This window comes from Paramacrobiotus metropolitanus, unplaced genomic scaffold, assembly GCF_019649055.1.
Source record: "Paramacrobiotus metropolitanus isolate TYO unplaced genomic scaffold, Prichtersi_v1.0 Parri_scaffold0000051, whole genome shotgun sequence".
Lineage (NCBI taxonomy): Eukaryota > Metazoa > Tardigrada > Eutardigrada > Parachela > Macrobiotidae > Paramacrobiotus > Paramacrobiotus metropolitanus.
This window is the reverse complement of record NW_026570271.1, coordinates 985,783-1,012,353: the sequence shown is the minus strand read 5'-3', so window position 1 is coordinate 1,012,353 and position 26,571 is coordinate 985,783. Positions and strand designations below refer to the sequence as shown.

General features: G+C 45.8%; 1 protein-coding gene and 1 long non-coding RNA gene across 2 annotated transcripts; both read right to left on the bottom strand.

The window, feature by feature from the left end:
* Positions 1-21,464: 21,464 nt before the first annotated feature.
* On the bottom strand, positions 21,465-23,403 carry LOC129592273 (atrial natriuretic peptide receptor 1-like). Its single transcript, XM_055488265.1, has 8 exons — positions 23,344-23,403; positions 22,974-23,247; positions 22,685-22,904; positions 22,469-22,607; positions 22,285-22,333; positions 21,980-22,029; positions 21,708-21,799; positions 21,465-21,578 (listed from the first exon to the last, which is right to left on the bottom strand). Exons 2-8 carry the CDS (start codon positions 23,090-23,092, stop codon positions 21,465-21,467), a joined length of 783 nt encoding a protein of 260 aa, XP_055344240.1. The 5' UTR covers positions 23,093-23,247; positions 23,344-23,403.
* Positions 23,404-24,042: 639 nt separating this feature from the next.
* LOC129592345 (uncharacterized) lies at positions 24,043-24,681 on the bottom strand. The gene is made up of 3 exons (XR_008690966.1): positions 24,567-24,681; positions 24,409-24,487; positions 24,043-24,180 (listed from the first exon to the last, which is right to left on the bottom strand). It is a non-coding gene; the product is annotated as an uncharacterized LOC129592345 (long non-coding RNA).
* Between the last annotated feature and the right edge of the window lie 1,890 nt (positions 24,682-26,571).

Below are 26,571 nucleotides of genomic sequence, written 5' to 3'. Positions count from 1 at the left end.
TCCAACAAACAGACCAGCCCCAGGCGGAACAAGATCAGCCAGCTGAAAGTGAAAGCGAACCGCAACCACCACGCTACAACCTGCGCCAGCGAAAATGAAATTCATTCTGCACAAACCATGATCCCACCATTTCACCATAATCTCTACGAGATTCCTTCAAGAAGGGGAATGTCATATAGAGAATGTATTTCCGTGTCACGTCTGTACATCTACATAGCCTCTTGTGTTATTTACCTAAATACCTTCACCTCTTTTACTCGTATATAAACGCTACCGTTTCTCCCATACGATATTCATGCTCTCTTCATTCTACGTTCATCTCGATGCTATTTCTGTACGATCATCACCGACTGTACGTTTATCATTAAAGCTATTTAGTATCATCCGCGTATTCTCATTTACGAGTAGAACCCTGTATAACATGTGCAAGCTTTTAATGAAATAAAAAAAGACACTGACGCGTTTTCGTTATTTGTACGAGCAATGAAAAACACCAGCACAGTCATAATCAGGTTTAATAATATCTCCAACGTTGTCATGAATTTGATCACCATGCTTAGGCAAAAAACCATCCACATCGAAGTTTAAAGCTTGCTCAACACTGAACTTATCCAGTCCAAATAAAATCGCAATGACCATACGTGTTTCCGAAAAGCGCTCCATGGCACCGTTCCATTACGCATTGGAAGGTACATATTTGTCTTCATGACAGCGTTGTGAAGTCCCGTCGTCCAATTGCTTGACCAGTGACGCCAAAGCATCAGCAACAGCTTCAGCCAACGTAGGGAACGCTTATCCTTCTTTGATTGGGTTTTAAATTCCCTGTTTCTTCTGAATCTTCACCATGTCCTTGAACGTCTGTTGGTCTTTCATCAAACCTTTTTGACCATCATAGCATCGTTCACCAAAAGAGATTCCGTAGAGGGTATGGATCATATCGCCACCCTTCACTTCAAAGCGCCGAATGGTAGCCACGTTGGTGCCGTTGAAACGGCTTCAGCCAAAGTGCATGTTACTGTCCAATAGATACAACGGTGTCAGGCGCCTGGTTTCGGCTGCACTGGCCCGGGCCGCTTCATCCATGCCGGCTTTCTCAGTCAGCATGACTGCGGTCAAGCGGAGAAAGCCGGTCTTGGTCAGCGAGACATTCGTCCCGTAGGTGACTTCCCAGGAACAACTGTCCGGCTGTTCCTTTCATTCACCAAAAACCACACGAATCGTACTGACTTTCCCGTCGCTGTTCGGTCCCACGTCGACGAATTTGTCGTTGCCCATACGGTATACTACTATACTGGCTATCCCAGTTGCGGGAAAGCAAATAGGCGATGCTTAGATATGGTAGCCGACAAAATGTTGGGCTTGACCTTCTCGGCCCCGGCTTTCCTTCATCTTCCGGCTCTTGACTTTTTCGTTTGGACTTCGGTACAGCGGTTTGCAAACGCTTGGACGTCAACTGACCAAGAAATTCCTTGCTAAAAGACAAACTAACAAAAGATGTAAATGAAACAACGTGATGGAGATTGAACCACTTGCAATCACCTTATACAGGAAGATTTCTGGCTTGTTTTCACCGTGGACGAAATGGCTACGCTTTGTATACTGCACACCGACTGGTTCGTTATCAATGGAACCAAGTACATCAGACATTTGGCGTTTTACTGCCCCGATGAAGCTGAGCAGAATCTGTCTGTTTTTCCGTTACCACGCTTCGCTATCAGCACATCTCCGTGTAAAAAGACAAGCGCGCCACTCACACGGTTTACTGTGGAATACAAAGGGGGAATATCGACACAATCAGGTGACCTGCGGAGAATATCTTCCGAAGAAGAGGGCGACCCAGCCAAGTCCGTTTTTTTGCCAAAAGTTGAAAAGAGCCGGTTGTTAAAGCGGTAGAACTTGCTGGTAGTAAAAATCTGGAATTCCTGGGCTGCCCACCGTACCATAGGCTCACCTCACTACCTGTCTCGACACTACGGAAAGCCGTTAGATTTGCATTGTGATACCACTACTATGCCCAATGTCGTTGCCGTTGCGGTTGCGGATTTAAACTGTACCCTGGATCTGAACAGAATTGAATACTGTTGGCAATGGCTCAGTACATTCCGCAGCGATTTTCCGGACTTTCAGTCCGCATCATCAAACCTTATAAAGCACATTTGCCAACTTTACCGCAATGGAAAAACAACAGTTAACGGAGCTCGTTCAGAGGAACAGGCAAAGGAATTGATGGAAACATTTGCTGGTATGTTGGTGAATATTGGATACCCTTGTGTGTTTTAGGATATCGGGTTGTTAACATTGTAGCTACCCGCACATATCCTCACTGTGTGCAGATCGAGAATTTTAGCGAATTTTTTAAGCTTGAATATACCCCTTAACTGTTCAGTGGGCTCGGTATAAGACTTGAAAATGGCCGCGCAGTTTTGTTTTCTTCTGGTGAATGCAATTTTTAAGGTTTAAAGTCCGCTTCTGATTTAACTCAGTGCAGTGCAACGGGTCGAGGTTATGCTTCAACAACTTAATAAATTCAAAACAGCTTAAATCCATACGGAAGGGTGTTGTAATCAGTATCAACAATCCGAAGTTTGTCATACGTCACTTGAAAGCGTTTTTGCATGCTGATGCTATGTACCTTTAAACCTTTCTTTACACGTTTAAGAGTATCAGGGTATTGGATACCAATGCTACTGCGAGTTTCAAACATTTGTAGCATTGTTACAAAGTTAATTAAGTTTGCTCACTCGTTCGTCCATTCAAAGTGAATCCTTTGAGTTTTGTCACTGTTTGTTGGAGCGGGTGGTGCAGGTCAGCGAAATTGAGAACTTTCAGTCGCTACGTGCAGCCAGCATTGGCGCTGATTCAGGAAGATCCAATAGCATCACTTCGATTTTTCATGCACCACAATACGAATAGCCGTGGCGACAAAGAAGAGCAAGTTATCAGGCAGCGTTATCAAGAATATCAATGAAATTAGGAAGCACACAATCCCTTATGGCTTATGGGTAGAACAACATTCCGAAAGAAGCTGGTTTGGCATTGGCAGGACGTCAGAAACCGTCTCAATCGAAATTTCAGCACTTGTAATTTTTGACAAAAGTGAATCAATACAGCAGCAGTCAATTACGTACTTCTTCGAAGAAAACTGAGTGAACCAACGGTATTTGTGTCTGACGCTGAGGGAAGTCGGTTCCTGCTGTCGCTACTCCCGTTCGTCGAAAATTCAAAAATTTTCTGTCCTGGAAGGATGCGTTTTTGCTATTCGTTCGTTTTAGAACGTTTTATAATTCTGATCTGGCCGGATGTTTTTTCGCTTACGTATATTGAGATTATCCGTGGTTTGATAATATCGCGCCCATTGTTAATGTGGCTCAAATACGATCCCCGTTTCCGGGAAAAATTGACCTTTCCAGGTGTACCTGAGCTAGCTTGGTTTACCGAAGATACAGATACTGCAGTCATGACTGATACGGTGCGCTCTGTACCCTTATGCGATAACTCCAGCCTGTTGTTAGCCGTTGTTGCTCATGCAACCAGCCTGTGACTTCCGGAATTCCTCCATTCGGCTGCTTTAAATGCAAAGATCCTTTTCACTTTTACCAGGCGAAACTTTGTCCACAGCGTCCGGAGTGAACCGTACTGGTTCCGACAGCCCTACCTACAAGGCCTCGCAGCAAGTACGTAGCAAGTTTCGCGCAATCATCTGTCGGGACTATAACAATAATGCCGCTGTGCAGCACCATGCCCGCACCGCCGGATCCACGTCTTCAAGCAATGTTACGATGCCCCACACATTCGTATTCTTCATCATTCTGTTGAATTCTGTTTACGTTGCGCTTTCTGTACCAAACTGCCATTATATCTCAACTTTTACTTTTCTCATAGTGCTGCAGCAGCTCACACTTCACTCAGACTTTCCCTCCCCTGCCAAAATTAACGATCTACCAATTAATTTCTTTGCAGTTCTCCCGATTGACTCGGTGTGGTTGAGTGTTGCCTGGCGGTTTCGGGGTGTCCGCGCGGCTTGCATCATAGCCCGGGTGACCGACAGCTCCCTTCAGTGCGTCGTCTGGACATTGCCCACGCTGATCGCTTGCACATAGAAAATATCGTTTACCGCCTGTTCCATTATTAAGGGCAGAACAGTTGTAAAGGGCATTAACGTTATATCAAATCCAGACTGTCACGGCTTGAGGTGGCGGCATAATGCATTTATTATGAACCGCCACTGAGGGCGCAAACAACCAACTGATCGTTGTCATCAGGACAACAATGGCACACTGCAACCGCAGTTGCCATGCTGGACAATACACTACATAGAGATCACAGCGGACACGCCACACAGACAGAATGTATAACTTCGGAGATTTGCAATCAGATTTCAACTACCCAGAAAACTCAACGTGTTCAAATGCAACAGAATTAAGATTCAGAGTTAATGTTCACAACAACCAAGAATATGTCATTGTGAGATCTCGTACTGGCTCTGTATCATCGCGAAATTAAGAAAAATTTTTGGATCAGTTTTATCATCGCCGTTTCGAGGGATTAAGTGTCTACAAGCAGTGGTGTCATGTCTTCGGGAATTTCTGCAGTCGGGAGGAAGAACAGAGAACGCTGGTGGGCTGATAAGGTTCAGCCTGCTGTGATGACATGGCGATTTTGGCAGTGTCGCTGCAAGAACTATGTAGCAGTCCACACGGTCACGGATACGGCCGAACAGAAAACAGTGCTGCTCGCTCGACGCCTCAGGCGTGGAGGCGCTGGAAGTCCTGATTTTCATGTGTCTACTAGGCAGTCCATTTACCGCTAGCCAGCTGGCAGACAAATTGGAGCAAGTGTTTGTTAAGAAAACACCGAAGGAGACCGAGTTTGCGTTTTATTTTAGGATCAAGCTGCAGCCTGAGGAGATGCTCCTGAAATTTTCCAACAGAGTGCGCCGGAAAACGACGGTGGTGGGGCTTCCTACGACAGTTCTGGAGCAGAATATGGATGGATAGCAGCGTCCACCAACGGACTGGCGAACGAAAACACCAGGGCGACTAGGGCGTGAAAGAAGGGACCGCGAGCGGGACAGCGAAGGGCAAACAGAGACGACGCGAACCAGCAGATGCTAGCAACGAAAACGCCGAGATAAAATTAATGTAAAAGTCAAATCGAGCAAGCTAATCCTATGCCGCAAAACCGGCGAAATTAGTCAAATTACACACCCACACGCAGCCACCCGAACACGAGAATTTTATTGAATACTGACCTGAATCATCTTATAGATGACCCATTCCTTTGCCATTAGTCAAGTTCGCCATTGCAGATCCGATACAGCTATTTCTTTAGTTTTATCACGGACTGAAAGCAGTAAGGGGTGGACTAAAAGCACCAGAATCTTGCTCAGGTCGGTGCTCAAAATGAATGGCAAGGCCTACCACCACAGCCGACGGAAAACGAATGATTTATGAGACTGCACTGCACGGCACCTAAATTTTACTACACAACAAAGTAGAGTTTGTTGCATTAAGCGCACGTAATAGGCAATGGCGACCGACTATTCATTGTTGCGTAGGAACAAAGAACAAGTACTGTACAGTGTACACTGCCATTTTCTAAGATTGCCATTAATTTTGCTTCCAGACGCACTCGTACGGCGCCCCATCATTTTGGCCCCGTTCATTTCGCCCACCACTGATTTGGTTACCGCGTTCGATTTTTAGCTAATACATGCGCTAATACAGGATTCATACTTTTCTGTTTTCGTTGACACAGAAAAAGGTTTTTCTGTTTTACGAAGAAAACATTTTGAAAGCACTTTTTCTGCGTCGGCTTCGCACACATCTTTTCTGTTTCCAAAATGTGTTCTTATCTGATATTTTTCAGTTCTCGCTCATACTTCAGAAATCTTTTTCTCTAATCTCCGCCCCGTTCTCAACCACAAAATATTTAAGTAGGTCAAAAACAAGATTCGAAATAATAGCGAAGATCTTTCGGTTGAGTACTCTGCAAGTGGATATGCAAAATTGCAACTGCACCCTAAATTTCTAATAATGTTGCTAATAATTACGTTTGACCGGAAACGGCTTTTGCTAATGGCAGCCGTTGTGGTACACCTGCTCAGTTATGCCAGGGATATGCACATATTCGTTCTTGTTACGTTGACAATTTATCTGAGACGCGAAGGGTCAATGGCGAATTTGTGAGAGTGATTCCCAGACTTCGACTTAATCCGAGAAAGCACTTCAAATATTTCCGGATGACTAAAGAGCTTTTTGACGAATTGTTAAGAAAAGTCTCTCCGAAAATTCGTCATTCTCGGACTCACAAAATTCCAGTTTCCCCAGCAGAGCGTCTAGCTATCACTTTGAAGATATTAGCTACCGGAAATCTCAAGCTTCCATTGCACATAGCTTCTGTTTGGGATACAGTACAGTTTCTTCGATATTTCGGGAAACTATTACGGCTTTATGGGATGTATTGAGTCCAGAATTCGTACCCTTTCCGACTAAGGAAATCTGGTGGAATAATGCCCGAAAATTCGAAGATAGATGGAATTTTCCTCATTGCGTCGGAGCGATTGACGGCAAGCACGTGGCAGTTGAAAAACCGCATAAAATTGGAACGGAATACTTCAACTATAATGGTCATTTTTCTATCGTTTTAATGGCCATTGTGGATGCCGACTACAGATTCTGTGCGGTGGACGTTGGAGGTTATGGCCGCCAAAGTGACGGTGGACCTTTTGGTTGCTGGTCACTAGGTAAAAGTATAAATATAAAAATGCGATGCCATTTTAGACGAAATAACTTGTTTACATTTACATTCGCTAATATTTGTGATTACAATAATTTACAAAAACTGTACACTGTCGATCAATGCCACCTTTTATAATTCAAGATTTTTTGCAAGCGCTGACACTAAGTTTGCTGCTAGGTTTTGCCATAAAAATTGGACGAGCTGACCTACCAACTGCTAGTACGATAACCGAAGACGTCACCGCACCCTATGTGTTCGTGGCTGACGCAGCATTCCCTAGCAGTGAGTCTTCTTGAATTACCAACCGGAAATAGTAGATGACATCGTCCTCAGCTGCGTGGCGCTGCATAACTTTCTCCGCCACAAGCAGATTAGCGGAGAAAGCCCGAACATGTACCTCACCAAGGGATATGCTGACTGGTATACGCCCAACGGCAAATTAAGGCTGGGTAAATGGAGGGAGCAGTCGGAAAACGGGAGTGACTTAACGCGTTTAAAAAGGCGAAAAGGTCGAAGAGTAAAATGTTCCGCTCGGGACATTTTTTTTGTTGCCTTTTGTTGCCTCGGGACACTGTTGCCTTTTGTTCTGTAAAAAAAAACAATGGCAAAGAATAGTTTAAAAAAATTTACTGATGTCTCCTTATTTGTTTTATTAATCGATTTGCTCACTTTCGGAAATCAATGTGATCTTTGACAAACAGCATCTTTTCGTAAGCAAACCAGGTTGGCTTTTCGACCACGTCGTCAGCTCCGGTTCCGGTTGGCTTGTAGTGCATGAACTCTCTTGTGATATCCCGGTACTGTGCCATCAGGTTAGTCCATTTTGCAATACATTCCTCACCTATGGCACGTTTTCCACACGTCAAATTTTTGGAAAGCTAAATCCTGCCTGTTGTTTGGTAGCCCACTGTTGACGTCTGTTGTCCGCCTGTAACCTTCCAGTTGCCTTGGGAATCTGCCACGCATTGCCCCTGTTCTCTATCGTCATCTTCCGTTGTCCTGCGTTGTCCTCCGTTGCCGACCCGTTGTCCTTCGCTGTCCACCCGTTGTCCTCCTTTGTCCACCCCTTGCCTTGAGTTGCCACCGGTTGTCTTCCGTTGTCCACCCGTTATCCTCCGTTGTCCACCCGTTGTCTTGCGTTGTCCACACGTTGTCTTGCGTTGTCCACCCGTTGTCCTCCCTTGTCCACCCGTTATCTTGCGTTGTCCACACGTTATCCTCCGTTGTCCACCCATTGTCCTCCGTTGTCCACCCGTTGTCTTGCGTTGTCTACCCGTTATCCTCCGTTGTCCACCCGTTGTCTTGCGTTGTCCACACGTTGTCTTGCGTTGTCCACCCGTTGTCCTCCGTTGTCCACCCGTTGTCTTGCGTTGTCTACCCGTTATCCTCCGTTGTCCACCCGTTGCCTTGAGTTATCCACCCGTTGTATTGCGTTGTCCACCCGTTGTCTTGCGTTGTCTACCCGTTATCCTCCGTTGTCCACCCGTTGTCTTGCGTTGTCCACACGTTGTCTTGCGTTGTCCACCCGTTGTCCTCCGTTGTCCACCCGTTGTCTTGCGTTGTCCACCCGTTGTCCTCCGTTGTCCACCCGTTGCCTTGCGTTGTCCACCTGTTAGACCGTTGTCCACCCGTTGTCCTCCGTTGTCTACCCGTTATCCTCCGTTGTCCACCCGTTGTCTTGCGTTGTCCACACGTTGTCTTGCGTTGTCCACCCGTTGTCCTCCGTTGTCCACCCGTTGCCTTGAGTTATCCACCCGTTGTATTGCGTTGTCCACCCGTTGTCCTCCGTTGTCCATCCGTTATCCTCCGTTGTCCACCCGTTGTCCTCCGTTGTCCACCCGTTATCTTACGTTGTCCACCCGTTGTCCTTCGTTGTCCATTTGTTGTCTTCCGTGGTCCACCCGTTGTCTTGCGCTGCCCATCCGTTGTCCGGCCGTTTTCCTCCGTTGTCCGCCCGTTGTATTGCGTTGAGCACTAAAACTTCTTGCACAATTATTTTTTAAGTCGGTATTGGGTTAGAATATTGCGGCGAAAACAGAGTCAGAGCTCATCTAATGAGATTAGATGCTAGTATCGGGGTTGGTGTGGTCTGGGAACAGTTTTAAAACCAAAAATAAAAAAATCGGTTGCTCTTTGATATGGTATCGGCGACCACAGGCATGTACGTGCTTGGGCTAAGAGCGGCACTATTTGAACCAGAAAAGGTGCAAGGTTATGCGAAGGCTGCATTCGAAACTATGAAAATCGTAACCCACTCTCCTGCCACCTAAAGAACTGATAGAATCCTCACACCGAAGACACAGATTTCTCTGACTGTATCTCCATTATGGCATGCCACAAAATAGGTCTTAAAAGCGTTGAAAAATTAATCATTGGCAGATAAGGTAAGAAAAAAGTTACGAGTTATATGTACACTTTACAGCAATGTATGTAGAAAGGAAAATTAAAAAAAAATGTTCAACAGTTACTATATCCAAATATATATGCAAAAATTCGTGCACCCAGCCAAAATCCGTGGCAACTCTCGTGCATGTAGGCAGCAGCCATGCGTACCCAGAAGATCACCGGTGCCCACAACTGACGCCCGTGCGTTCGCTGCGCACATACTAGTATTTAGGCGTCCGGTCGAGCTTTCTTTATCCAGTCCTTTGGATTTCTCGCAGTTAACTTTAGAAGCAAAGTTTGGCAAATATTTACGAATAACTAAAGTGCATTAAAATCGGCTGAAGATACAGTTTCCATTTTCCAAAAAGCACGAAACTAAAAATTAGCAAGAAACGTTTCTTCTTGTCGAAGAAATCCGTACTTTAATTTGCGTAAGTTTGGAAACGATTCAGCGATATGATGATAACAGGGATGAGCATTCTGTGTCATCAATTGCACTGAAAAGCAGAGAAATGGTGATAAAACACGCAGTGCCGTGCCAAACACGCACCCGGACATTTGGGAGTGTGACATTTCGCCGCAATTAAATTCGACGCACGACTTTTTGCCGCGAAGGCATTTCGTTATTGTCATTAGTTTCTTAGGCCTGTTAGTCCAATGCCTCGTCCCCAATCTGTAGCGAATTTAGCTACGGTACAGGACACCACCGTCCCATAATAGGAGATACGCGATACGGTATGTCGGTTTTCGTTTCGCGTATCTGGTTATCAGCGCAAAGATTCGGGACCGAGGTATGCTGCATATCCGAATGCGTCCCGTTTCTACAAGGCCCAGACTCCAACTCTGACTCTGACTCTGATACTGACCACTCAAACTCTGACTCTGACTCCTCAAAGTCTGACTCTGACCGCTCAAAGTCTGACTCTGATTCTGAAGGTTTCTTAGGTTTCTTGATAGGTTTCTTATGTTTCTTAGGTTTCTTAGGTTTCTTAGATTTCTTACATTTCTTAGGTTTCTTAGGTTTCTTAGAGTTCTTAGGTTTCTTAGGTTTCTCAGTTTCTTAATTTTGTTAGGTTTCTTAGGTTTCTTAGGGTATTCTTAGGTTATTTAGTCAGAGTTGGGGCAGTCAAAGTCAGACTTTGAGTAGTCAGAGTCAGAGTTTGAGCGGTCAGAGTCGAGTCAGAGCTTGAGCGCGGGCCGTTTGCGACTCATCTAACTCATCATCAGCTAAAAAAGTAAAAAGTAAGGACGATGATGCCAAAACTTTCAATCCGGGGAACAACATTTAGCAGTTCAGACTAGGAACTAACTAGAATGAAGGCGTAAAAACAGTTAGCACAAGAATTCTTCCAACAAACCCCGAGAACACAAAAAAACTGGTAAACAGTGCGATATGCGATCGAAGCGATGGTACGCAAATACAGCGATACGGGGCCAAAGCTGAAGATTCGATACAGGAAACGGAGAGCGAGCCCAGTTTCGATATGCGTAGCCTGTACTGCATCTTGGTGGTGCGCACCAAAAAGTGTCCCATTTTTGTACTGTAGCGAAACTAGATACTCCTGTATCGCAATTAGATACGCTTTGGAAAGGGGACGAAGCCTAAGGTTTCTTAAGTTTCATAGGTTTCTTAGGTTTCTAAGGTTTCTTATTTTTCTTTGAATTCTTAGGTTTCTTAAGTTCTTTAGGATCCTGGAGTTCCTTTTGTATCTTAGGGATTTTAGATTCTTTAGATTTCTTGCGTTTCGTTGGTTTCTTATGTCTTTTAGGTTCCTTCGGTTTCTTAGGTTTTTCAGTTCTTATTTTTATTAGAATTCCTAGGTTTTCTTAGGTTTCTTAAGTTATTCTCTGGTTAGTTTTAGGCTAGTCTCAGGTTTTTGGTAGGTTATTTTCAGGTCATTTTTATGCTGTTCTTAGGTTATTCGTAGGTTTCTTAAATTTTTCTTATGGTTATTTCGTACTTTGTTGATTTCCTTAACTTTATTTTGTTAACCGAAACCTAGCGGAGGTCCTCTATGTTTAGCGCTAATGGAAAAAGTGATGTCTGTCCGTCGGTCACCGCCACAAAATGCGCATGTGCACTGGGGCGTTTGGTACCAAATGCACACATGCGCGGTGGCCGTATATACTCAGACCACTTGCAACTCAAGATATCTGTCCGTCGGTCAGCGCCACCAAATGCATTTCTATGCTGGGTCTTTTGGTACCGAAGGAAATACATAAGCATGGGTCCTTGCATGAGCGTAATGACAAAAATCTCCGATAAGTCCGCAGGTGCCGCCTTAAACCTGTTATACTGTCTGTACATAAATGAAATTTCCGGTTTGATATTTGGAAGAGACGATGTTTGTTAATGCAGCCTGCATTAACAGCTTCCAGCCTGCAGTACGATATGGACTGCATTATGCAGGTCTATACCGTAAGGCAGGCTCGAACTTCGAAATCAAAAAACTTTTCTTCGGACCCATCGAAAAACTTTCAGCACAGTAAAGTGCCCTCCAACAAAGCAATAAAAGAGCTACTCTTCGATTCATAAAGGATTTTTGCAAGGCGGAAAAAGTAGACTTGTTATAATGTAGCACGTCACAACTGAACGGCGGCACTGCTACAGTTTGTAAAACCGTGCATTGTACTGACAAACCCGTCCAGAGAAATACTAGTGCTGATCAGACCTGGCTAAACATTTAGCAGATGTTTTTGCTGAAGTAGGGCACAACGCTCTCTTGCGCGCCCGTGAAAGATAATGCGAGTTAGACACCACAACATTCTCAAGCCGAAAGCTAACGGCTGCGCTCATTGGTCCGCTACGTGATCCGCAGATGAATTACAAAACGCAGCTTCGAAGCTGCGTTTTCTATTTCACATACACATTCACCTCCGTTGTTGTGCATAGCCAACCGAGCTTTACACCGTGGTCACCGGAACCCGTAACATATAGTAAATATTAAAGCATTATAATTGCTAATTCGCTAATAAAATGTGGTCCAGGTATTAAGCCGCATTAATAATTTAGCCTCACTTAGTTTTAAAAGTTGTTACTATTTACTAGTAATAGACTATTAGTGATTGTTAATTTAGTAATTACGATTAGTAATTAAAGTAATTATTATTAGTGATTACGATTATCAATGCACAGTTGTAATAATATTGTGTAGGTTGTGTTACTGTAATTAAGTCTAATTATATTAATTAATAACGCGTATTAATTTGCTAAGTTACATTGAGTAAGTGGATACATTTTTTCTTCAGTTAAGTTGTAAATTATTGCATTAATTAATGACACCTCAAGCATGCGGATTAAAACGTGCCTGCGGCCCTGCTGTACAATTCGTTTGTGTGTACGCATCTGGCGTTCGACTGCGAGTGCGACCCGGTGTGATGTCGGGTCCGATTACTCTACCAATCTCACCAACTCATCTTGGACATCCCAGACAACAGAATCTCTGGATGGACCCAAACGCAACGACCCACTTGATGAACCGGCTGAACCAGCATAGAAGTCAGGTCGGAGGACAGAGCCAACAAGTGCCTGTTCCGACGACGACCACACAGGTCGTAATGTCGATGCCTCCACCCTTTACGGTCGTCCCACAAATTAACACCAACGGGAGAATCGAAGTGGAACTGCGCTAGCAAGCGACAACGGCTCGTGCTCACATAGAGACGAGTAGCCAAGCACTGTCGCAGACTTCACAAATGGATCCAAACCACACCCAACACCGGTTGATCTTGTTAGGCCAACTGTCGTACTACGAGACTCGTCTGAACGACGCCAACACCAAGCTTTACGCGAAGGAACAGAAATCTCTCCAGATCTGCCAGCAGGCAGTAGCCCAACCGATAGCCCAAAGACTTGGAGAAGACACTGGCTTCTCGGCTACGACCACAAAGATTGCAACGCCGACGTCTCAGCCAACTCCATCGACCTCGGCAGGCCAACAGACGTTTAACCGAGTACCGTCAGTGGAGATCGGAAAATTACGGATCCAGAAGGAAGAGGCCATAAAACAAGCAGTGAAACTCAGAATGAGTTACTCACAGATCCCCCACACAGCGGAGAACTACACCGCCGAGATGGGAAGGATAGGCCGACAAGAGCAACGTCATATCGACAGGGCCGCCGACCTGGAAAAAAGAACACGAGCACAGGAACGACTCTTGCGCCCGTCAGGAACGTCAGCACCGACCACACAGGCGGTTATTGACGAGGAAATCCGACTAGCTCGATTAGATGGCCTAGCAAAGAAGCGTAACGAAGCGCTCCACGAGATTAACGAGGTGAAGAAACGCCTGGCCACACTCGATCCGACTAAGGAATACTCTTCAGCCGTCCTGTGTAACTCCGGAAAATAAGTAAACTGACGGAGAGGGATAAAACCTTAAACCGTCAACAGCAAAGTTGCGACCCGCACTTTCTAACAGCGCACACCGGAAAGCGTACTTGCCAGGCAGCCATACCAGCGCATTGACTGGCTAAGCTTTAAAACAAAGAGAGGCAAACAGACAGTTTGAGCAGTATGAAAGCCAGCAGAAGATACATATTGTGTCTTCTCGCTCGTAACCAAAGTTTTGTATTTGTGCAAACCATTTATCTGAATACCATCATGGTGTATCCAGAAAACAAAAGGGATGTTTTTCCATATTCTTCATAGGCCATACCGGAGCCATATTGTAGGTGGTATTTTAAAATTTGAAAAAATTAATGGAAAGCTAGTTCTGTGCCAGAACGACATTCAATGTGCGCTTTCGTGCAAAATTTGAAGAGCATCGGTTCATAATGTGAGTTTTTGGTCCACCGCCGCGCGTTTAAACTTTTGGAATTTTATTTCACTACAGATAATTCCTCAAAAACCGGAAGTTGCGCGCACAAACGGTTTTTTCGCCTATGTATACGAATCCTTTGGCTTCAAAACATCATAAGCAACGCAAAAAAGTTTTTGACAGTGTGCGGATGCAAAAGTTGGCGTGTATGTGTAGGAACGTGGTGCTATGTACAGGGCCAAATCCCTTAAAACGCTGACGCCTATTGGTGTTGGGGCGCAACAGTGTCTTCAAGATGTTTTTCTCAATGCACCACAGCAATTTGATACGTATCCGATAGTGTAGTTAGCGTTACGAGACCTTACAGCAGCAACAAAATACAAACCAAACTGGAATTTTAAGTCCCTCAAGAACCACGAGTTCGCAAAAGTCGCTAATTTTGAACTTTATAACCTCGAAGAGTTCTTTGTACTTAACTAATTAGTCATTGAGTCAAATACTCTGAGATAATTCAGTAATTTACTATTAGTAATGCTTTGTCAGGACTAACAGGCATCGGTTCTCGAAGTTAAACAGTGGATGGCCAAAATCCATCGAAAACTCGGGTTGCGTGCAGACACAATTGGCCATGTAAGGTCCTGAAGCACGAGCGGGCGCATTTTTGACACTGTTACAATTATGTATACTTCTATCGGATAAACTCTTGTTGGCTCAGACTTCTAACTTGCTCCACGTGGTTATGTATGCCGGAAATCTCCCTAAAACGATTTATTAGAGCGGTACCCGAGCGGTCGGCTACGGCACACAACCGAACGAATCGGTGGTTGCTTATGGACAACGAAAATTCCAAGATAACCGAACGTGGCAACCACGTCTCATAAACTGCAGTAGCGCATTTCTTCTAATCTGCATGAAAACCCTGCAGTCGGCCCTGACGGTATACTGCGGTGTACGCCAACCGGACCTTACAGCGGTGCAGGCGTGCAAAAAATACGTCAGTCTCCTCTGTAGCCGTAGATAATAACAACGTGTGGACAACGCAAGACAACGGGTGGACAACGGAGGATAACGGGTGGACAACGAAAGCCAACGGGTTGACAACGCAAGACAACGGGTGGACAACGGAAGACAACCATTAGGCAACGCAAGGCAACGCGTGGACAACGGAGGACAACGGATGGACAACGCAAGACAACGGGTGGACAACGCAAGGCAACGGGTGGACAACGGATGACAACGGGTGGTCAACGGAAGACAACCGGTAGACAACGGAAGACAACCGGTAGACAACGCAAGGCAACGCATGGACAACGGAGGACAACGTGTGGACAACGCAAGACAACGGGTGGACAACGGAGGATAACGGGTGGACAACGGAAGACAACCGGTAGACAACGCAAGGCAACGCGTGGACAACGGAGGACAACGGATGGACAACGGAAGCCAACGGGTGGACAACGCAAGACAACGGGTGGACAACGGAGGACAACGGGTTGACAACGGAAGACAACCGGTAGACAACGCAAGGCAACGCGTGGACAACGGAGGACAACGTGTGGACAACGCAAGACAACGGGTGGACAACGGAGGATAACGGCTGGACAACGGAAGACAACCGGTAGACAACGGAAGACAACCGGTAGACAACGCAAGACAACGGGTGGACAACGCAAGGCAACGGGTGGACAACGTTGGACAACGCAAGACAACGTGTGGACAACGCAAGACAACGGGTGGACAACGGAGGACAACGGATGGATAACGAAAGCCAACGGGTTGACAACGCAAGACAACGGGTGGACAACGCAAGGCAACGGGTGGACAACGGAGGATAACGGGTGGACAACGAAAGCCAACGGGTTGACAACGCAAGACAACGGGTGGACAACGGAAGACAACCGGTGAGCAACGCAAGGCAACGCGTGGACAACGGAGGACAACGGATGGACGACGCAAGACAACGGGTGGACAACGCAAGCCAACGCGTGGACAACGGAAGACAACGGATGGACAACGCAAGACAACGGGTGGACAACGCAAGGCAACGGGTGGACAACGCAAGACAACGTGTGGACAACGGAGGATAACGGGTTGACAACGGAAGACAACCGGTAGCAACGCAAGGCAACGCGTGGACAACGGAGGACAACGTGTGGACAACGCAAGACAACGGGTGGACAACGGAGGATAACGGGTGGACAACGGAAGACAACCGGTAGACAACGGAAGACAACCGGTAGACAACGCAAGGCAACGCATGGACAACGGAGGACAACGGATGGACAACGCAAGACAACGGGTGGACAACGGAGGACAACGGGTGGACAACGCAAGACAACGTGTGGACAACGGAGGATAACGGGTTGACAACGGAAGACAACCGGTAGCAACGCAAGGCAACGCGTGGACAACGGGTGGACAACGCAAGGCAACGGGTGGACAACGGAGGATAACGGGTGTACAACGGAAGACAACCGGTAGGCAACGCAAGGCAACGCGTGGACAACGGAGGACAACGGATGGACAACGCAAGACAACGGGTGGACAACGCAAGGCAACGGGTGGACAACGCAAGACAACGTGTGGACAACGGAGGATAACGGATGGACAACGCAAGCCAACGGGTGGACAACGCAAGACAACGGGTGGACAACGGAAGACAACGGGTGGACAACGGAAGACAACCGGTACACAACGCAAGGCAACGGGTGGACAACGGAGGACAACGGGTGGACAACGCAAGACAACGCGTGGACAACGGAGGATAACGGGTGGACAACGCAAGACAACGGGTGGACAACGCAAGGCAACGCGTGGACAACGGAGGACAACGGATGGACAACGCAAGGCAACGCGTGGACAACGGAGGACAACGGGTGGACAACGCAAGGCAACGCGTGGACAACGGAGGACAACGGATGGACAACGCAAGACAACGGGTGGACAACGGAGGACAACGGGTGGACAACGCAAGACAACGTGTGGACAACGGAGGATAACGGGTGGACAACGGAAGACAAGCGGTAGAAACGCAAGGCAACGCGTGGACAACGGAGGACAACGGGTGGACAACGGAAGACAACGGGTTGACAACGCAAGACAACGGGTGGACAACGCAAGGCAACGGGTGGACAACGGAGGATAACGGGTGGACAACGCAAGGCAACGGGTGGACAACGCAAGACAACGGGTGGACAACGGAAGACAACCGATATACAACGCAAGGCAACGCGTGGACAACGGAGGACAACGGATGGACAACGCAAGACAACGGGTGGACAACGCAAGGCAACGCGTGGACAACGGAAGACAACGGATGGACAACGGAAGACAACGGGTAGACAACGCAAGGCAACGCGTGGACAACGCATGAAAACGGGTGGACAACGGAGGATAACGGGTGGACAACGGAAGACAACGGGTGGACAACGCAAGGCAACGCGTGGACAACGGAGGACAACGTGTGGACAACGCAAGACAACGGGTGGACAACGGAGGATAACGGGTGGACAACGGAAGACAACCGGTAGACAACGCAAGGCAACGCGTGGACAACGGAGGACAACGGATGGACAACGCAAGACAACGGGTGGACAACGGAGGACAACGGGTGGACAACGCAAGACAACGCGTGGACAACGGAGGATAACGGGTGGACAACGGAAGACAACCGGTAGACAACGCAAGGCAACGCGTGGACAACGCAGGAAAACGGGTGGATAACGGAGCATAACGGGTGGACAACGGAAGACAACCGGTAGACAACGCAAGGCAACGCGTGGACAACGGAGGACAACGGATGGACAACGGAAGACAACCGGTAGACAACGCAAGGCAACGGGTGGACAACGCAAGACAACGGGTGGACAACGGAGGAAAACGGATGGACAACGCAAGGCAACGGGTGGACAACGCAAGACAACGGGTGGACAACGGAAGACAACGGGTGGACAACGGAAGACAACCGGTAGACAACGCAAGGCAACGCGTGGACAACGGAGGACAACGGGTGGACAACGCAAGGCAACGCGTGGACAACGGAGGATAACGGGTGGACAACGCAAGACAACGGGTGGACAACGCAAGGCAACGCGTGGACAACGGAGGACAACGGATGGACAACGCAAGGCAACGCGTGGACAACGGAGGACAACGGGTGGACAACGCAAGGCAACGCGTGGACAACGGAGGACAACGGATGGACAACGCAAGACAACGGGTGGACAACGGAGGACAACGGGTGGACAACGCAAGACAACGTGTGGACAACGGAGGACAACGGGTGGACAACGGAAGACAACCGGTAGAAACGCAAGGCAACGCGTGGACAACGGAGGACAACGGGTGGACAACGCAAGGCAACGGGTGGACAACGGAGGACAACGCGTGGACAACGCAAGACAACGGGTGGACAACGCAAGACAACGGGTGGACAACGGAGGACAACGGATGGACAACGAAAGCCAACGGGTGGACAACGCAAGACAACGGGTGGACAACGCAAGGCAACGGGTGGACAACGGAAGACAACGGGTGGACAACGGAAGACAACCGGTAGGCAACGCAAGGCAACGGGTGGACAACGGAGGACAACGGGTGGACAACGCAAGACAACGTGGACAACGGAGGATAACGGGTGTACAACGGAAGACAACCGGTAGGCAACGCAAGGCAACGCGAGGACAACGGAGGACAACGGATGGACAACGCAAGACAACGGGTGGACAACGCAAGGCAACGGGTGGACAACGCAAGACAACGTGGACAACGGAGGATAACGGATGGACAACGCAAGCCAACGGGTGGACAACGCAAGACAACGGGTGGACAACGGAAGACAACGGGTGGACAACGGAAGACAACCGGTAGACAACGCAAGGCAACGGGTGGACAACGGAGGACAACGGGTGGACAACGCAAGGCAACGCGTGGACAACGGAGGATAACGGGTGGACAACGCAAGGCAACGCGTGGACAACGCAAGACAACGGGTGGACAACGCAAGGCAACGCGTGGACAACGGAAGACAACGGGTGGACAACGGAAGACAACCGGTAGACAACGCAAGGCAACGCGTGGACAACGGAGGACAACGGGTGGACAACGCAAGACAACGCGTGGACAACGGAGGATAACGGGTGGACAACGGAAGACAACGGAAGACAACCGGTAGACAACGCAAGGCAACGCGTGGACAACGCAAGACAACGGGTGGACAACGCAAGGCAACGGGTGGACAACGGAGGACGACGGGTGGACAACGCAAGCCAACGGGTGGACAACGCAAGACAACGGGTTTACAACGCAAGGCAACGCGTGGACAACGGAGGAAAACGGATAGACAACGCAAGGCAACGCGTGGACAACGGAGGACAACGGGTGGACAACGCAATACAACGGGTGGACAACGCAAAGCAACAGGTTGACAACGGCGGTCAACGCAGACTACAAGCGTGATTCCGCGTTCTAAAAAACTGACGTGTAGAAAACGTGCCATACCTATTTTGTAGGCGTTAAAGAATGGCATGACGTATTCTCCGATGTTGCATATTAATTTTTTTAAATTTTACTAATAAATGAAAGTCACTGAGAATGAAATTTTTTTTAAAGTTTCAGATAGTCGTACCTGTTCGGGCTACTGGTCCCTTTTCGGCAACCGCTTCCGCAACTAAGTTCCAGGCCATGGATTTCTTGTGGGCTTCCTTGTAATCGCATGTCTTTTTGTTCCACAACAACGGCAGTTCCTGTACTTCTTCAATCAAGAGCAACTTTTCAGCTTTCGTCCAGTTTGCAGGAGGTTTTGGTAATGTAGGCGGAAGGTCACTGGATGCGGGTGCGTTTTTGCGTTTCGGTGGCATTTCAGATATCGTACACGATTCGATCCAAAACGAAAAAGAACGACTGAACCTTTTTGCATTTTTTATCCACGATTTTCGAAAGATCCGCTATTTGACGGTGCACCAGGATATGGAGTTGTTTTTCATTCATTTCGTACGAGCATTTTACTTGAATCAGTTTCTCTGAACTCTAATTGTTCGACATCCTATAGTTTTAATTTACACTACCGCTGTATTGCCCACATTGATCGTGATTGGTCGAAAGCAGAACATTTCTGTTTTGCAAATGATTTTGATTTTCCAAAACATTTGGCAAAACAGATGAAACATTTTCAAAACAGATGACTGTTTCGAAAATGTGTAGCATGTTCATACTTTCTGTTTAGATGCCCACAGAAAACCTGTTTTTCTTATCCTCATACTTTTTCATCTGTTTCGACTTTTTCGACTGTTTTGAGGGAAACAGATAAGTATTAATCCAGCATAAGAATAAACATATAAAACAAACATTTCTCGACTCACAGCCTTTTGTGAGTACTTACTTATAAAACTTAAGAAAAAAAAACCTAAGAAAACATATACGTATGTACACATAAAATCTACAAAAAAAGCCTAAGAATACATATATATAAATATGTACGTACGAGTATAAAACCAAAGAAAAAAAACTTATGAAAACCTAAGAATAACGTAAGAATAACCTAGGAAAATCGAACGCGGTAGCCAAATCAGTGGTGGGCAAAATGAGTGGTGACCAAAATGAATGGTGGCCAAAATGAATGGTGGCCAAAATTAACGGTGGCCAAAATGAATGGACACGACTCCTACACATTACGCAGTACGACAATACCTATGTTACCGGGCTATTAACTTGCTCTTCCTCGTACCGAATTTAAAAATACATACTTGCTGATAAAAATAAGAAAGTTGATTTCATTAAAGTATTTCAGGCACTCCACTGCAGGGCCGAAACGTACCAGGATAGATCTGGATTATTGCTGGAATTATTGCAGTGTTAACTATTTTCTACAGAGCGTCAACTAGACCTAGTATGAAACGCTTTTCTAACCGAATGATCATCGCCCCTTCCGGTACTGCAGCAGGCCAACCGCACGGCAGTACGGATACCAGTTACGCACCCAAAACCTGATGCTTAAACTGGCTGCTCAAAAACAAAATAATAAAAAACCCATTTACAAAAACGTTGTTTAAGAAAAGCCGCCTTTTTTCATGTACTGATGCTTGGAAACTGAAACGCATTTTTTTACTGCGTTGCGCAGTACTTGAGGCCTTGAGGGGGGATGCCTGATAATTTCGGTACACTTTGTCACAATGCGGTTACGTAACATACGATCTATTTGAGTTTGAATTTATTAAATGTTTATAAAATGGCATTCGCATTTCAGATTCACATAATTCATGCTGTCTAAGTTCACGGACTTCGATGCTTGAAGAGGTGTAATTTATTTACCATGCAGTTCGTGCGCTATGGGTGAGAGTACAGTAAGATCGGAACAGTACGAAGCTGCTCCGATTACGTAAAGGCAAAATGAATATTTATACGATACAAATAAATACAGGACAGGACGAAAACAGGCTCGCAATAAGCGTCGAATCAACGATAGATAGGCACGGCGAGCTGTGATGGCGCAAATTGGGGATTTACTCCTCGGTTATCGGTAACTTAAAGTGGGACAAAATTACAGGGTAACTAATTTGTTAACATACAACTTACAGCGATCAGGAGACTTTGCCGATAAATCGGTAATAGGCCAAAATTAATTTAATTATGGGCACGTTTCTCTGGTTTTCAGGGACTGCTTCGAGCCAATAAGTATTAATCACGCCTTTGCCCTGTAAAACCAATTTGTGCATAAGTTAAAGGAAAGAAACGTTGTTATCAAGAAATGGGGAACATCAAAGGAGACGCATCGAAATATTCGCTACGTGCTTGTTACAGCAAGTTAAAAATTTAAGGCTGACCTTCACAAGTATTTCGCCTCGATCCACAAATTTTAGTGCATGGTCTCGGGAAACCAGTTTGTATGTTTCCGGGCTGATATGAATTTTACCAGCTAAATAAAGAGAGAAAATGAAGCTACAAATGCATGTGTCACATACTCGTAGCTACCGGTACAGAAACTTTATCCATGCGTCTTAATTCCACATCATTACTTAACACCACATTATTAAGTCTACATCGATATCGTTTCATAGTTAAGCCGAGAGTAACGAACATCCTTAATTCAACATACCGGTCCCGGTTGATTCCATCCTGCTGGCCGTATTTATCGTATCCCCAAATCTGCCAAACGCACGATGTAGTAAATCTGGCTTCCTTGTTAAAAATGAATATTTAATACGATAGCAAATCAAATACCAGTGTCACAGGCTAACGAAAACAGGCTCGAAAAATGGAAGCGTGACATCAGCGATATGATCAGCCACGGTCGAGCGTGTCGAATGGCGCAAATTAAGGGTTTACTCCTCGGTTTTTGCGGTATTTTGCAAAGTGGGACCCAAACTTAGCAGGGTAATAATTTGTTAACATACAACTTACAGACAGTATCGAGGAGACTTTGTACCGATCACTCCGGCAACAATAGGACCTGAAAATTACATAGAAATTAAAAAAAACCATCATTTAGTATTTCACGCTAATTTTTATGTTGAGCATTGCGGGTAATAGACATTGCTGCCGGTGACAAACTAAATGCTGCTTCAGCCTGTTTGATCAGACACACCTGAGTTGATCCCGATTCGTGCGGTTAAAACAATATCATGAGCTGCTTGAAAAGTCAGCGGGGCTTCCAACAATGCCAAACTCAGCTGACAAAGCTCTCCGGCGTGGTCATCATTTGGCAATGGGACACCACTGGAGATCTGTGGGAAAATGAAACACCAACCTGAAGACCTAATTTTATGGTTTCTCGAGATTTTGCAAAAATTTGACAATATACCATATAACAGTCGCCTATGGTTTCCACTTTATATGCGTTGAAATCGTGGACGACGCCGTCGAATTCTGAATGGGTATCATTCAGGATACTTATCAACTCAATGGGAGTGCAGCGTTGCAGAAGTATGGCAAAAGCCGGAATATCACTGAACAGAATGGACACACTGCTGAATGATTCCGCGGTGATTGGTTCTTTATTTCGTAAACGCTGAATAATCGACCTCCAAAAACAGTTACTTAATAGTTAATAATGTACGATTCGCAGAGTTTATGCGTAAAACAATAGTTACTGCGGAAGAATTTCGGCAAGAAGCGAATCGGATTTGCGCATCTCATCCAATAAGTCAGCAGTCTTGATTTTGACCTTTTCCTCTAGATCGTGCGCTTGTCGATCCAACAGCGAGAGCATGTGTGACACGACGTTTTTCGGTAGTTTTGGCAGTTTGCGAAAAACAGTAAGAATAGTCTGGCACGTTGGGCGTTGGGATGGCTCGGTGGAAACGCAATGGGCGATGACATTGTTTAGTGGGGTTAAATTAATAGGGTCTTTCACTTTGACATCGACTGTGACATAAAAAAAAACTCTATGTAATTAGAGAGCTATTCTTATTAAGAATAAGCACCATAGCATTAGCATCTCCCGAAAAACTCATGCGGTACTTGTTTGCTTAATCACATCGCTGCATATTGTCCCGAACCGGAAAACATCTTCGCTCCTTGATCCCCGTGGTGTTTTGTTGTTCTTCACCAGCAAAGAAAAAATTCGCTGGTATCCTGACTGAGCAATTTTTAATGTGAAACGGCTGTTAATAAAACAGGCTTGCATCGACAGATCGCCGTGATAATGCAGTGGTGAGGAGTGTATATAATGCATGCCCTGCAATAGGTCAACTTCTTCTCAAAAAAATATTATGCGCTTACGTCATTATAGCCGATTATCCTGTTGTGAAAGTGCAAATCCAGAATATTATGTGGCTTTACCTTTATCAAATCACGTAAAAATGAGAGCCGGATGGACAGATCGCTCAGGATGTTTTGATGCGCCATTATGTCCCGTAAACTCCCACGGTGTGAATACTCGCACATCAGATGATGTGGAATTCCGGCATCATTCACTATCACTCCATAAAAATTGCCGATGTTTTCATTGGTTAATCGGTGCATCTGAAAGATTTGACTATTTAAACACCGTTAATGATTAGCTGACATGCGAAAATCGAGAGAAAGGGTATGTAATACATTTCAGTTCAAGTAATTACCATACAAAGAAAACTTACACTGAGTAGTTGACTAGTAAGCAAGCGATTGCGAAACCACGCTCTTCTGGAAATACTACTTGGAAGCCGGATGCAATAAACTGGCTGGTGTTCGAGGCGAAGGCTTCCGTCGCTATATGATACAGTTTGCTTTCCCTCAACCGTACTGTTTGTTGATTCGTAGGTTAGCGATGCGGCGTTGAGAAACATGTGCAACACAGTCATTCGGTTTGCTTTTCGTCTACAAGACCATATAGATTATATCACCAGAACTTGCAAAGCATGGGTAATTAAATGTTCTTATCACAAATTTACTTAATTATTAATTTTATTTACAAATCTACGGATTGATTTTATTCTATTTCAATCTAAAGTCAATGCAAACACAATCTACAGATAGGATGAATCTTACTGTTAACACAAGTACGTAAGTTCACAAAATGACTGCGTATGTAAATTACTTATTTACCGATACAACCACCCGGCGCACACCGCAACTATAATTATAACGGTCAGTGCAACACCGGCCAACATCGGTCCCCAGTTTACTGCAAATCAAAATCTCTTGTTACCGTAATGCTTGTGACCCTGGAGATACATAATATGTACTGAGCAAAAGATCCAAACCTGAATTTTCCGGGCAATGTTCACCGTCAAAACCACATATCGGATTATTAGACGGAAACCTCGTCTGATTGTGCCACACCCAAAGGTCACTAGCGACAATAACAATGGTTTGGTTCTCGGTATCAAAAATTGCGGCTGTCTGCAAAAATATCAGTCATTTTCTTGTTGTACTAATTTAAATGGACTTCATTTGCAATTTTGCATGTGGCATATAATTATCGTATACCATACTGTCTACTCTGTACCTCCATTTGTCCGTTGGCTGTATTCAGCCGCAAAATTGGCACTCGGAAAGCTGCGCTACCATCTCGCGCCAATGTTGTCCCACTAGATGGACGAGTGTACATTTGCTCTTTGAGGCGCTGAGCAAACACTCGAGGACGGAAATGCTCCACATTGCCCCACGAGCTGTTCACTGCCTGATCGAAAGCTCTTTGCTCCAACGTGTTAATGATCATAATAGGAAGTGATAATATTTGCTCACCTCAGCGAAATTCATTATGAGCTCATACATGAGAGCAGAGACTTCGTTACGCTGAAAACAATTCAATACTTAAATTTAGCCGACAAACTACGACACTTCTTGATTGCATGTACGACACTTCTTGATTGCATGTCCAAACCTAGTTGTGCTTTCTGTGAGCGTACTTACGATTCTGTCTGGTTTAACTGTGATATTATACACATCCGCTGATATTTTTGCGGTATCGTCAAGAAAATCCTGTAAGTCGCCCCAGTTGATCGGAACTTCAGATACAGCGATCAGCGATTGAAAGGCTTGAAATGCTTTCTGCAATACATCACTGCAAAGCTGTAAAGCTTATGTACAATTGTACATACATCGGTGCTGTGAAATTAACAGCCAGTAGGCACCACTATGGATAGCATGTAAATTCACTGCAAATAGGAAATATGATATTGATCCCCAAGGATTTCAAGGAAAAACCTGTTTTCTAACTTGGAAAATTACCTGATCGTCTTCTTTGTTTTCTTTCCACGTAATTCGATAGGCGATCCCCGGCTTAAGATCGGATGCCAGCGTTAAGAACACCTATCAAAAGGAACACAAAGTGTGCTACGATGCGGATTTCAGCTTAATAAACAGCGAAAAACTGCTCACGTATTTTCCGTTGGTCATGCTCATTTCATTGGCGGTGATCTGCAACACGCATGAGCTAGAAGTATACGAGTAATACGCGGACAATACTCGTATTCTGCAAGCTTTGCACGGGAGTAATATGTAAAAGCATTACCATGAACTGACGCAAAAGCTGCGGAAACATGATAACTATTATCACTGCAAAAGCAATAATATATGATAATACACATAAGAAGGAAGAATTCACGAGTTGGGCAGACGTACCTCGAGTTCGCGTGCGCATAAAGGTTAAGACTTCGCGGTAGTGTGCCGAGGAAAACTCGGTTATCTCCGGACGGAAAACATGAAACTGGTTAGCACTGACTTTACTGTACAGTTCGCTTCGGATAAAGGCATCACAGAAGACGGCCGGGTTAAAAATACCACGCGCTGGACACCACAAACCAATATCGCGGGTCCAACCGAAGTGTAAGAGGAGAGCGGCAACACCGGCTTCCAGGGTCGCACCGGGCACCGGTCCTAATTCCGCCATTGTGGGGTAATCTTGAAACCGGGCCACGGCTCCGTTCGCGGGGTCCAGGCTCAAAAGGAACACATCCGCTGCTGCAATACAACAAACTTGCATATTGAGCCCGTATAAATACGCGTTCGAATTTGGGACATAAATATTCTTCCAATGGATCGCTAACATACTGCCCGTGTCCTGCTAACATAAATACCAATGTTACATCATCAGGTTGCATCATAAGAAGGCTCTCTTATTAATTAACTTTGGAAAATGTCATAATTTCGTCGTTACCGATTCCTACATTGCGCAGGGTCTTTATGAATACAGAAATCACTTGCGATAATATGTGACGGAAGATGGCATGTTTTACTAAACTGCGCATGCAAATTTATGCGAAA

What these genes read in the sequence shown, in the direction of transcription:
- LOC129592273 (XM_055488265.1), bottom strand. Translation starts at nt 23,092, where the DNA reads ATGCTCTCGCTGTTGGATCGACAAGCGCACGATCTAGAGGAAAAGGTC. An exon ending in ACGAATCGGGATCAACTCAG is followed by an intron (nt 22,334 to 22,468) that starts GTGTGTCTGATC and finishes TGTAATTTTCAG; the next exon opens with GTCCTATTGTTGCCGGAGTG. An exon ending in AAGTCTCCTCGATACTGTCT is followed by an intron (nt 22,030 to 22,284) that starts GTAAGTTGTATG and finishes TGCGTTTGGCAG; the next exon opens with ATTTGGGGATACGATAAATA.